Below are 14487 nucleotides of genomic sequence, written 5' to 3'. Positions count from 1 at the left end.
AGCACAATAAATTACGGTTAATTGCATTCACAGGGAACCGAACATGTCGAGTATAATAAATGACGTGAAACAATGGACGTGGCGTTTTTCATCTGTTCAATAATCCCCAGATCCGACATTACGAAGAAGAAAACTTCGCAAAAGTTCAACAATAGGAGAACCGTTAATAATAAAACTGCCAGGGAATTAAAATGAGCTATCCGTAATTAATCTTCGTGAATTTCCGAAATACTTTTGCTTTGTGGCTTTGAGAGAATTAAAATTCAATGGAATCTTGAAGTAAACTGCTGTATTGATCAGATTTTACGCTTGCAATTCTTCAATTAACGAAGCAAGTCTAAAACTTGAAATATATTCTTTGAAAGTTGTCGTAACTTATCAGCCACTTGTATGTACAATTACCATATACAGCGATGGGCATAATTAATTTATCTTCAATTATGATTCTCTGCGGGGAAAGTTAGGAGGAATTATACAAGTAGCGCCGCATCGCATAAAATCGTTGAACTAATCATTTACTCAGGAGAACTTATTGCGTATTTCGTGAGATGGCGCGATGTGGCAGTTGTTAAAGGCCGATATAAGAACACGTGCTCGAATATCGAGTGACCGGAAGTCCTTCTCTAAGGCTCTTCGGAGGACACTCTATTTTTTGCTGCTCTTATTCCCACGTTGTAACCGACAACAAAAATATCAACCCAGTGAAAACAACTGGAAAAATCAATATTTTTATATTTGTTAAATTTTTCAGATCTAGCAATAATTTTGTTCTTATTCTACTTTTTATTCACTCCATAAAAATATTAATTTTACATTGGTCAACATATTGCCAGACAAGTCTGTGTTCATTAAAGTTTGGCGCACATAAGAAATCAGTAATAAACATCCAATAAGGTTAATAAAAACAGTATGAAATAATTTTTCTATAGAGTTCTCTCACTAGTATCTCACGTTATTTAGTTTTGGAAGATGTATTCTTTTGTAGACGAGTGACATAAGAGTGAAAATAGCATTTACTATTGTTAAGATAATCGGTTAAATATTTTCTAGAATGCAGAAATTCATTTACTACTATTTGATAATTCGCGCTCGGTAAATATGTAAGAGAAATTTATTCGTCGTTTTCACCATTCAATTTGTGTCCCGTTCCAGCGTCGAAGTTTTTGTACGAGGACAGATATTTAAGAGCGTCTGAGAATTTTATTATTACACCATACTTCTCTTCCTTATCTTTCCTTCGTTTTATTGAATGGTGCAGCTCTTTCCTGGAAAATCTAGCTTCCATCATATAATTTAAAAAATGAGTATTTACCTTACACTGTTCGTTAAATGTTTATTCGGAAAGAAACAATAAAAGAAAAATTCTGTGTTAAATACATATTTAATATATGAACTACGGATTTCCATGCGAAATTAAAGTTGCAAAAGCTACATAGGTAATTATAACTTTTTTCTTAATGCGTGTAATCGAACAAAAATAATAGAATAGCATCTCCTAAAATTCTTTAAATGTTTTTCTAATTCTGCATTTGATCTGCTCGTGCGTGTTCATACATAAAATCCACAGTCTAATAGAGCATCTTTTATAAAAATTTACATTTCATTTATTATATTGACGATTTGAACTCGGCAAAGAAATCACAGCGTTCCGAAGACATCGCCATACTTTTTTTTGTGAGAAACTGTACCCACGATACCAAAACCCGCAAACTTCATTTCGCTCGACATTTTCCGAAAATGTAAACATTTTGGAATTTCTCAGCCGGAAATTTCCCGTGAATTCGCGTCACTTTAAATGTTGTTGTAATTGTAGTAACCAGTGAAATAATAAAATGTTTCGAACAGAATATATCAACCCTTGGGTTCGAATGAGAGCGAGCGTCGAGCACACTCTGAAGGCTGCTAAGAAATATCCCGTGGTAAGTGAAACTTTCAGGCGAATTCGAGGCGTTAATAATTAATGCCTAGTGCACGTTCGTTGAACGCTCCATTCTGGAAGTTCGCTTCTGCGGAAACCGTAGAACAATTCTCCGCTGTTAGCGGAATCGGGAATGTATGATTTCAAACATGTTCTTTCTAGTTTCGCGAATTCCGCTGTCTCCCGTTATTTTGACCAAACGTGAATATTAGACAAACACATACGCTTTCCGTTCATAGATACCCGTTGGAACGCTAAATTCGGTTTTCAATTCGGTGAAATGATTAACGATGGAAAGACATTTTCATTCGGTGCTTGTGCGCTGCAATTGATAAATTAATTTGAGGTTTAACATCCAGCACAGGCTCCCTGCAAAATTGATTCTAGCTGGAGCCGTTCGCGCCCCGACACTCGATCTCGTACTTTAACAATAATAAAGAAGATAGCACGGGATCGGCGTACAAACGTCTTCACAGCATGGAGGATTACGACCCGAAGAAGCCACGATGCGATCGCACGAAAGCAAGCCTTTATTGGTCGGAGATCTCGGAGGAGAACAAAGGTCACAAGGTCCCAATGACTTCTAATCACTGGTACGGTCGACCGAACAGGATCCGAGTCGACGTTCTCGAGAAGAAATTCAATCGGTCGAGCAAAATGCAGGCGTTCTACGGCCGGTGCGGTATCAACCTAATCAGCGACAGCGACGAACGAGGAGCCAAAGTCTGTTAGCCGAGCCATCTCGCCTTTCTCTCCCCGTAACAAACGTCGAGGCGCCTTTTGTTTGGACGACCGATGGCGCGAACGAGCCGAACAAACAAATAGAATCTGTTTAAACGTTTGAATCCCACTGTCGCAACCCTTCTCGAACGCATTAACATTATTTGAGGTATAAATGCAAATCTTTTTGGCGCAGCAGAATTGTTGAAAATTTTATGAATGAGCTTCCGGTAGGTAAAATGTAGGTAAACAACGCGTTGCATTTCCAGTGTAATTATTTTGTCGTTAATAGTACTCGAGGAAAGCGACTAAAGTATATTGAATGATAAAAAAGTTGTGCAGCTTGAATTTGTTCGCTTCACTGTACAAAGCAATGCGAGGTTGTGGAAGCCGAATGTACAAGTGGATTAACAAGCCCAAACACAGTGATTCCAAAACGTAGCGTACGAAACGATTATTGTCTTCGAATTATTTGCAGAAGCTCCAGCAGCCTACGATCCGCATACATTAAGTTCGAAATTGCGAAATACTGCGTAAAAAACAAGTGACTAGCAATATACCAGCAACTCATTGATAACATTGATGTATAAAACGTCAATGCGTCAGGGTGCGTTAATAAATGCAAGCTCGATCAAATAATCGCTTATAACAGGGACGCAGCGAATTTTATAAATTTGCGAAGCTACGACGTGTACGATAGAAGCATAAATATTTCTCGTTTAGTTTTAGGTCGAAAAATCTCGCAATTGATCGAACAAACTTCTGGCTTTCCGCTGCTCTAAAACAGTGTACGAACATTTGCATAAAGAACCGCGGTCTTTTAACGACCGTATTTTATAGACACGTCCTCCGCGGCGATAAGGAACGAGACGATTAAAGCAGCGGAACACATACACGCACACCAGTTGGCAGAACGAAGTCGGCCGCGTTTCATCCGGGTCATATATCAATTCGATTAAAAACATTGCTCGGTCCGCGACGAGTTGTTTGCACGCGGTAATTAATTTAACTGGTACGCAGGGGAGAGGCGGATGCGATCGTTTCGACTTTTTCTTCGCCTCCGTACAATTCCTTACAGTTGAAACCACTGCGCTCGGGCGAAAACCGGCGAGGGTCGATCTTCCTCACCCGAGGACCGGAGATGGATCGAGTAAATATCAGGGGGCTCATGGACGGAATAACTTTTCGCCGGAGCAGCCTCCGCGAGGATGGCGTTGGCGATTCATAAAGGACCACCACGTGTGCGGATCCTTGCTCAGTCTTCGACGCTCGGAATTCTGCTGTACGATGCTTGCGGCACGTTTCTCGAATTCGTCCGAAGGTGGATCAATGTCAACCTCGATTGTGGCCAACTTCTCACCCCCGTTCTACCCTCCGCACAATCTCTTATGACCGCGGATTTTCGAACAAAAATCGTCCGCATTAACCGCGAGATATAGAAGCTGCGAACAGCGAATTCTCGATATATGTCGACAACAAGGAGACATACCCGAGCCGTGTTATACACCGCGGCAGTGGGGATAACTCCGCGACGTTTATCATCCAGGCCTCGGCGACATGTGTAGAGAAACGTAGACATTTGTCTCTCTTCCCTTGTCCTATCGTATCGGACTCGTTACGAAGATTTCTAATAGCACCCCTAATTCCTATCTTACATTTAATATTTTTTCTTATTTGTTTACGTAGAATCCTGTATACTCGCGACAACAGAATAGAATTTTATTCCGGTTTTAAAAGAGATTGGTAGATATTTCGTAGATTTTGCGCTGGTACCGCGAGTCTGACTTGACGTTACAGCGGGAATGGTTTTACTGTTTCGCATTCGATCTACCCATTTTTGTGACAAATCCATCAAAATCCGCAGTCTATTAATCAACGGAGTCACGTGTGACGCACGCGTTCCGCGTACGTGTGCTCCGGTTTGCACGAAGTTTCTACGATTCGCGTCGATACTTTCCGCGAGACCTTTGAGTTTCCCACCGATCCCCCGATATATCCCGGCACGAAACTGGAAGCCAACTTACCAACGGAAGTGTATGGTATACACCATGCTCAGGATACGGCAACAGAAACCGAAACGCCACGGAACACGGTCGACGAGTATCCTCGAGGACACCGGACGAAATTGTTCGCTGTGCTCGCAAGTAACAGCGCCGACAATTTTTTGATTCCTCCGTATAGCTTCAAAGCCGGAATTACATCGGCGAGATTAGAGAAATTAATGGAAAATTTGAGAAGTTGCGAAAAACGTTCCCGGGGGCGAATAAATGGACCGCTTCGGGCTGCTTGTAATCGAAACTGGAATTATAAGGTTCCCTTCTATCGTTTACGGTCCCGTGGATTAAAACCCGGCGTAATTAAACTAGGCAGGTTTCACGCGTTGCATGCAACGCGCATGCAATCGGTAGCAGTGCGAGAACCCTGACATAAACAACAAAATGTTTTGTGCTTTATTCGAGCAAATACATATTAACTCACCCCTCCCCGGGGTTTTCAGTAGCTATGTACAGCTGTGTATTAAAAATTCACTATTACTAAGTGCACCTGTAAATGACCCACTTCTTTAGTAGCTGTGTCACCGTTTTTTCTTATAGCTCAGTGTTATAGGATAACGACGAATATTAATTTTCTTTATTGATATATAAGAATGTGTATGACAAATGTAACAGTGTTAGATGCACTCACAAGTAATTCAACATTTCTCCAGCGAAGCTACGATTACATTTGAAACGTGTTCATGCGTAATTGTTTCGTAGAAGCGTTCAAGAATTGGGGTAAATATTTTATGTAGTTGAAAGATGTACTCCGTGTAATGAAATTCACGTGATGCTGGACGAAAGTTATAAAAAAAAAAAATGTTTAATCCGAACCGTAACGACAACGAAACACCGAGTTTCTCTTGACGAGATTCCCGAGCGTCGCGCGGGAGTCAATTTTAGTTAGCTATGCACGTCGGAACGTGCATCTGCACTCATGACGTTCGTATGGACACAATCTTGTTCAGCCGACAGGTCTAATGACGCAGTCCTTGTCTCTAAATTTGGACTTGGCTCAGGTATCTCTTGCGACGCAAAAAGAAATGTCAGAGGGTTAATGTGTAGCGCGCAATACACAGAGACGAAAATTAAGAGAATAATCAATGGCAGAGCCCCGGTAATAATTTCAAACGACGTTCATATTAATTAGCGAAAATATTCGACATTTTCGTTCTTTAATATTAGAACAAAGTAAACGGCAGAAATGGATACAATTAGACGAGAAGTTTTAAAGTTACTTCTCTATTGTTGTACTTCGGTTATAATTTCCGTTCGCAACACCGGAGTCTGTCGTTGTCATCGAAGGGAATAACGTAGAATCTATTGTTTAAGTCCGTTTCTGAGAAAACAGCTTCAATTTCCCACGAATATAATTAACTGATTTATTTGCAGAGTATAAACTTCGCGATGTTGCCAATTAACGAAAGTAGTACGCTTCTGGGAAAAACACCGATATTTAATATGAACTAATAAAATAGAACGTAAAATATGAAAAATAACAAAAATGCTAAATTCTTTTAATCTTGCTACTCTTCCAAATTACACCTACCAATTTTTGCCCAAAAAATCCACAGTCTAGTAATAAAAGACTATAAAGGAAGATTATAGAATAAATTTTTTGTTTAATTTTGGAAGTCTCCCATTTTAAATATCAATTTTACAGTATAATTAAGAGCTTTTCTCCTACGTGCGAGGTATTCTCTTACACTCGACATAATCTTCTTGAAGCGGCCCTATCGCGCCTCATTATCGCCATCATTAATCAAGGACGAGATTGAGGCTATTCAACGAGAATTTTCGCAAAAAATCGCTGTAAAACTTTTGTCCCAGTCACCGTTTCCAGACGCCACTTGTCGAATAGTTCTTTGGCGCGAGGGTGGAAACTACACACGCGATATTCGCATCACTAGTGGCAACACAGTGTTTAGTCCAGCTCCATAAAACTTTATATACTTGTACGTCACGAGTATACTAATGTCCCACGGCGGGGGATAAATTCGAGCCACATTTGATTACACCTGCAGATTATGGTCTTCGTGCAGAGTATATTAGCAGAATATTGAAGCAGTGGTATTTGTTCAAAATATAAATGTTCGCCAAAATAAATGTTTTTATCTCGGCATTGTGAAAAAGAAAACTCGGTCCCTAAATAAAAAGAGCATCCGACTGAAATGTTTAAAGAATCAACGTGACAATTTTGTAAACAATTAAATATTCTCACCGCTGTTTCGAATCTTCCGCTTTAAAACATTAGTCTCGATAAATCGACCGTTCAATCGAATTAATAAATCCGGAACAATTATTAAATCGACAACGATATTTATTACGTACAACTCGAATTTACCGAAACATTAATTTGTCACGGATTAGTAAACATTTGTCTTACTGTTAAGAATCATTCGATTAAATTCAAACGATTTTATCAACAATTCTCCTTTTTTCTCTTCAATATTTATTAATGTTTCGTTTCCCTGTTTCCATTTTCTCTTTCGTATTTTCCAGCACTAACGCCGGATTTGTAGACTGAAAATGAACACTGGCGGAAGAAGATTGCGAGATGAGAGACCCGGTTGGTAATCACAGGAGATTTTGTGCAAATTTATGAGCATAAATTCAGCCCCACCACTCGACGTACGTCTTATTACGCAAGACTTTTCTCTATTGTTGATAATTAATCGTCCGCGGTCACGGCCGGCAACACCTAGTCTCGGAATCATTCGTTCTTCTTCTTTTTTTTCTGTTCTTTCAGTCTCGTTAATTAAAAGTTTAATTAAAACCACGTCAATTAATCAGAATTCTGTTTCGGCCCGTTCTCCGCCGCGCGGAAAAAAGGAGTGCTCGGCTGGGTAACTATCAGTCGCGGTGGCCTTGCAGCAACGTCACAAAAAAACGAGCAATTAAAAAGTCGTCTCGACTCGAAAAATTCGTTACACAATGACGGTTCAACGAAGTTTCCACGGACAATTCGAACGCTGATCTGAATCACCGGCTGGTGACATCTAAAGCATTATTACACGGTTAAACGAGAACAACATGAAAACGATTGTTAGGATTTCAGTGTAAACGACATTGTATTTAGCGTAAATGACAGTTTATGGTCCTCGTAAAATGTCTTGCAATTTCCACTTTACGAGGCTCTACAAGAATGCGCAATTACGATCTTGCCGGTACAATGACTAGGGTGTTGTATCTGTTTTACGACTGTTATCATACATATGATATACGCATGTTTTGTGACACAATTATAATACCGAGGATATTTTCAACATCTACTTTCAACTTCTTGACTTACGAATACGTTCACGATTATTAAGTTCTATAAAGTATGCCTAATTGCAAAGGGATTGAAATTGCCTGCTTTCTAAAAAATTCATCCCTGTAGAACAAAGTTTAAATTTAAATATTAATCAATTTTATTTTTCTCTGGTTCTCGATTCACTAACTCAATTACTTTGATTTCGTTGGATTTCCGGGGGGTTGTAATTCGGCAACGAATGTGTTAATAGAACTCGAGAATGCATCTTTGCTCCGACAAACAAAAAAAAAAAAAAAAAAAGAAAGTTGGAGAAGAAGTTCTCGGGGAAATGACGAAAGCGAAAAGTTTATCAGCGATAATTCAACTGTCTATTTACGTCCGGTAACATTAACAAGTTTGCCACCCCCCCGTTAACCCCGGGAACGCGGTTAATCGAATTATCTTCGGTACCGTGGAAGTAACGGAGCCGAAGGGGGTATGTAGAGTGTGACCTCATTAATACGTTGCTTGGCTAGGAAGTTAGATGCGTTCCTGGTGAGCGGAAATAAATTTCGCCAGCTACGAGGGGCCTCGAAGTTTCTTTGGAATTGTTTTATAGCACCCCGCGGACTTTAACGCGCCTTTCTTCCCTCTCCCAGGGATTACGCGTTCATTGCGCGCTCTTTCGCCTTTACGTTTCGCCCCGTTTCTTGACTTACAGTTATACGTGGCCACGTTCCGCCCCCGTGGAAATTCAACCGATCGATCACCGGTAAATTGGATTTTATTGGAGGAACGAATATCGAGTACGATCGTTGAAAATCACCTGGCCAAACGAGCCCTACCTACCCTTCCCCTTAATTAATAGCCTAACGGCAATTTATGATTGAAACGCTTCTTATTAATTACATTCGGGGTATTTCTTCGAGTTTCTTTGATTTTTCCTGCTATTTTATCCGTTATTAATTGGTGCAGGTCGTTTGTCGAAATAAGGAAACTCGAAGCGTATTTATCATTATTTATTTCAATTATTAACCTAGCAAAGACGTCCAAGATACGTCACGTGTCGGCGCAAGTATGCACACTTCAGATATTATAAATATTTGATCTTGTTGATTTCATCATTTCGTTGCCTTATATTATCTAATGTATAATCACACGTATTTTGTATGTGTCATTACTGTTGACTTGCAAATATGGTATCTCGACTGCGGATATTCATTTTTATTGCACATGTAAATTTATAAAACACGAAAAAATATATGTATCTAACCTTTCCTGTAATTCGACACCTAATTATTAGTTATTAGATTCAAGAACGGATTTCCATAACAGACTTGAATGTTATCATAACTGATAAATCTTGTCATTTCTTTATGTTAAATGGTAGAATGTATTTCTCTGAAATGTGAAATTATAGATGCACACAATTCCTTAATGTAAAATGTATGGTAAAGGTGGGTGGGGTACTATTTTAGAATCTTTTGTGTAACACTTTTATTATTAATTTTTGTGTCACAATTTATGATGGGTAGGATGGATAATAATTTGGGGGTTATTTACTTAGTTCAAGGAAAATGCTAATTTTTGCATTTCCATGACAATGGGAAGGGAATCCACGTAGATTAGGTTAACGTGATTCTCTTCTGCTCAATCAATAAACAGACAAACGAACTTAAAAAATGTTGACGAAAATGAATTCCTATATTGTCCATGTTTTCCACAAAAAAAAAAAAAAAATAGATAAAAATTATTTGCATTTATATCTGTTGCGTCAGAATCCAACTATCGACATAAATAACGCATGTGACAAACAGCACGTTCAACAATTTCCACGACTATCTCAGCCTTATATCACAATCGCTTTACGTAACAATAATTACCCTCGTGTCGCCTGATCACCGTACAAAAGTTGGTGCGCCGTTTCCATGTGAAATGAAGTGGCCGTTTTAAATCAAACAATCGATGCCAGAAAAGTTCGTGGCGAATATCTCCGCGGTTTGGCCAGCGGCACGGTGGTCTCGACCGCAAAACTTCGAACCGTTCGTTCCCGCATTTTTCTAGTCGATCTCTTTCTCGCGTGTGCGCGCGTATGCGTCCTCGCTCGCGCGCTCTCGCACCAGTAACTTTTCCCCGCGCACGCACGCGTGCTATCGCGGTCTCGTTTTTCCGTGAAACACCCTAAATCACTCGGCTGGCTTCCTCGTCAAATCTCCAAAGTATATCCGACAGATTTACGGGGATGTATAAATTACCGGCGGCCGGGATGTTTGTCGAACCGATGCTCTATTTAATCGTTAACTTCGAATTTCCCGCCCCTCGAGCGTTTCCGCGTCTGTCTGTCCGTCTAGACACCTCAAACAGTTCGGAATGCTTATTTACGATCGGTCGTAGATGGCACGCGCGCACAGCGCCGTGATCGAAACGGTCATGCGCGTACCACGGTTTGCGCATAATATAAATTCAGTGTTCCGTCGTGTACAGACAAATCGATTTCTGGGATCTTCAGCATGTCGTTGATCAGCACCAATCAAGCCTGCACCCGTTTAACCGAGCCGCCGACGGTACGCAGCGTCGTCGACAAACCGGCCTCGCTTCTCACCGATCACGATGTCGATAAGATCGTCGAACGGAAACTCTGCTCGAATAACTTTCGCGTTTTGCGCTGGAGTTTGGACAGCCTGAACGAGACGAACGGCTACCTCGGCTTTTACTACACGCTCTCCGTCACCGTGGAAACCGGCGGCGACAAATCGCGAGAGCTGAAATTCTTCGTGAAAACACCGCCGCCGACCACCAGCCCGCAGTACACCTTCCTGGTAGACACCAACGTATTCAACAAGGAGTTGACCGTCTACGACGATCTCGTGCCGAGACTGGGCATAGGGACCGGGTCGAAGTGGATACCCGATTTTTACCTCGGTAAGAATAACACGATCATCGTCTTCGAGGACGGCAAAGAGTCCGGCTACGAAACGCCGGACAAGTTACTGCCGTTCGACGAGGAACAATGCGTCTGGATAGTGAGAACGCTCTCGGCTTTCCACTCGAGGTCCTTGATACTCGATGAAAAGCTCAGACGCGACACCGGCCAGACGATACACGACCTTTACGGACACCTGCTCGTGGAAGCGGGGTTCTGCGATGACAACCCGCTCTCGCAGAAATACCTGAAGGCGAGCATCAAAGGTTCCGTCGCGATGGTCGATCTTCTCGAGGGTCTGACCGACGAGGAAAGGAGACAGTTGGAGGACCGGATTTCATGGTGGAGCATGAGGTTGCCGAAGCTGGTGCTCCCATCCACCAAGTACAGGAACGTGATCTGCCACCGGGACATTTGGGCAAATAATATCATGTTCAGGAGGGACCGTTCTGCCGGCAGGATCAACGGTTGCTACTTAATAGACTATCAATTCATAAGCTACTCTCCTCCGGCGTTCGACTTCCTTCTTTCTCTGTACCTGAACAGCGATCGTGCTACTCGAACTGCTCACTTTGCGTCTCTCGTCGATCTCTACTGCGACACGATGACAGCGGAACTGGCCTCCGAAGGTCTAAATATGGAGGAGTGCTTGTCCCGCGCGGAATTCGTTCAGTCCTGCAAAGATTACACGGCCACGGTGTTGACCTACTCCCTCACGAATCTGCAAATCATGTTGCTCGGCAAGGAGATCGTCGAGAAGTACTTCGTAGGCTCCGTCGAACAGCTCCAGTACATGATGTACGGCGACCGGCGACCGGAAGTCGTCCTCGAACAGTGCCGCAGCATCAAGCCTTATCGGACACGTATGATCGAGATGCTAGAGGAAGTCAAAGAGAACTTGCCCGATATCCCGACGGATTGTTAGCGGACGGGACGTCGTTTGTACCTGCATTACGATTCGTGATAAAGGACCCTGGAACACAGCCAGTCGGCTGGCAGGTCAGCCTTATTTCTGGATTTGCGGATGTGTCGTAAAATCTCCGAAACGTGCCCGGAGATCGCGGGGAAGGCCACGCGCGGGGCACCAAGGTCAATCAATAGCCGCGCAGACCCTCGGAGCTTCGTTTCGCGTTCAGACCTTGCGTCGCTCGCGCGATCGGCCTTAGTTCAACTCGAAATTATGCTCTGCGAGATGAAAGAGTGGTCTCTGCGACGAGTTTGCCGACTTCGACAACTCTTCATGGACCGTGGATTTTAAGCGTTCGCGACGAACACGAGTCGGTGGAATTTAAAGACGTCGCAACCGTTTAAGATTACTTGTGCATTATTTCCAAAAACTACGAATACTAAAGAAAGAAAGATATTACTATCGGACTCCTGGTTATTGAGGTTTTGCCACTGATTTTGTCAATTTTTATATCAGTTTTAGGTTCGAAAATTTCCAATGATTAACTTCCTGATTTCCTGATTAATGTTATGATTTGACAGCCTTAGAGTAAATATCATCTGTGCGAATATCATTGGTGGTTATAGTGGTTTTTGGAAATTACGCGAACCATCAAAGCTGGGCATAAATAAGGAAAGTTGTTTGGGATATAATGAAGTTTTGTGTTTCAGGTGTTCATAAATACAGAAGATATCTGGGTTACCCTATTTGCGTGGTGCACCCAGTATAGTCCTATCTTACCAAACAGTTCAAGAGTATTCCCCACTGTGCAATCGTAGTGTTTAGTACTGGCAACACGATCATGCACAGCCGCAGACTCGATTCTGGTATCGTCTCATTGGCTGGTAACTCTGACTTGTCCTATCTCTCTCTCTCTCTCTCTCTCTCTCTCTCTCACACACACACACACACACAAACACACTCTCTCCCCCTTCCTCTTGACACCGAGAGCATCGAAACTGTGTTTGCTAATTATCAAATAAATGTCAGATATTGTGATGATTGTATAGAATGTTAATAGATATTATTGACGTTTTTAAACAGGTTTGGAATCGGAAAGTTAGAGAAAAATTCGGAAAGTTAGTTATCCTTTCTCAAAATTCTGTCTGCATACTGTACATCAAATTTGGAGAGGGCACGCGAGCTAAAGAGTTTCTTGAATATCGTCAATTATTAACGGTGATTATTAACTGTAACTAATTAAAAACGTGTTTTATCGATTAATGTTACGTCGATTATTTTAACTCTTTAGTAACACGTATACACACTTTCTAGTATTTCTTAGGCACATGCCATAAGTGTATAAAGATCCGCAGACTAATTGTAATACACAGCGAAAGCGTTCTGTTTTAATGTGAAAGTATTATCGCTGTTACAATTATGAATGGAAAAGAAGTTTATGCGAGCATACAATCTAAACACAGTATATTTTCGAAGGACTAAATTAATAAATGATGTTAAAATGACATACAAAGTCTTCTTTACTACCACCTTTAAATTCCTGTACTATCTTCAAGTTAATATTCAAGTTTTGATTACATCACCACAGTTAAACATTTGTAACTGTCCACGTGATACATTGATACGTATGATACGTATAGAGCTATATATCATAGAGTTATATTTTCGGTATTTGGAAACACAAATTGTAATTATGCCTTTATCATCCTTGTCACTCGTCACGCTTGAGCTACCTTATAAATCATACCAAGTAATTAACTGTAGATAACGGTGAATGTACGATTGATTAAGATATACGGTACACGGCGATAATGCGGAACACCTGATCTCGAAAGTTTGTCACAAGTAGAATATGTATCAGTTGCTTGTACTATTTTTTTTCTTTTTTATTATACGCAACCTGTTACATATTTTTGTTTTACAATTTACTTTATAATAAATCTGCTTTCAATATGTATTTCTTCAATGAAATAGAAATTCGTGTATCCAGTTTTCAGAAGAAGTAGAATAAGTTGGCCATGATCAGACGCGTCAGAGCTGATTGCTTTTCCACAGCACACGTAGTCACCGAATTTTTCAGCTCGATGAATTTTCTCGAAAACGAAGCATTAACCGGAAACGAAAAACGTTTCTTATCTGTACTATTACTCTCGTTATCTATTTCACTCGCAAATGAGAATGTAGCGTAACAAAAACGATTTATAACTCAACCTACTCTTACGTCACTCATTACGATTTCGTATGCAACAACCTAATATGCCAACTAGACAGCGGATCGTTATGCAAAATAAAAATTTTCTTCCTCAATTACAACACATCGTGAAATAGAAATTTATTTTATTTCTTAATATGTTCAATAGGTCGAAAATGATATAACAGTATTTTAAAATTCTTCTACTGTTTTAAAATACACCTAGTCATCGTTGTCATGAATGCACAAAATCCGCTGTCTGATAATAACATTGCGAGACACACGTGTGCTCACCAATTCTGAAACACGATGCATTCGTACAAAGCCATTCAGCGCGGTTGCATAGCACTGACGATGGCAAAAAAAAAACAGGAAAAAGAAAGGCGGAATACTTCGGGACAAAAGATCGGAAAACAGTAAGCTCTTTTTTCTATTAACAGGTGCGCATCTGTAAAGCACGTGGCTCGAAGTGCGCGGGGTTTTGTAATTGATGGCGAGGACGGTGGTACTTCGGGGCGGAAACGAACGCACAAGAGCCATTCGACCAGGACTTTCGT

At 41.0% G+C, this 14487-nt stretch overlaps 1 protein-coding gene across 1 annotated transcript; it reads left to right on the top strand.

Moving 5' to 3' along the window:
- Positions 1–10388: 10388 nt before the first annotated feature.
- Positions 10389–13243, top strand: LOC143357874 (uncharacterized). Its single transcript, XM_076794518.1, has 2 exons — positions 10389–12221; positions 12450–13243. The coding sequence occupies exon 1, from the start codon at positions 10420–10422 to the stop codon at positions 11755–11757; it is 1338 nt and encodes a 445-aa protein (XP_076650633.1). The 5' UTR covers positions 10389–10419; the 3' UTR covers positions 11758–12221; positions 12450–13243.
- The last annotated feature ends 1244 nt before the right edge of the window (positions 13244–14487 follow it).

This window comes from Halictus rubicundus, chromosome 10, assembly GCF_050948215.1.
Source record: "Halictus rubicundus isolate RS-2024b chromosome 10, iyHalRubi1_principal, whole genome shotgun sequence".
Classification (NCBI taxonomy): domain Eukaryota; kingdom Metazoa; phylum Arthropoda; class Insecta; order Hymenoptera; family Halictidae; genus Halictus; species Halictus rubicundus.
This window is presented reverse-complemented; position numbering and strand designations above follow the sequence as displayed.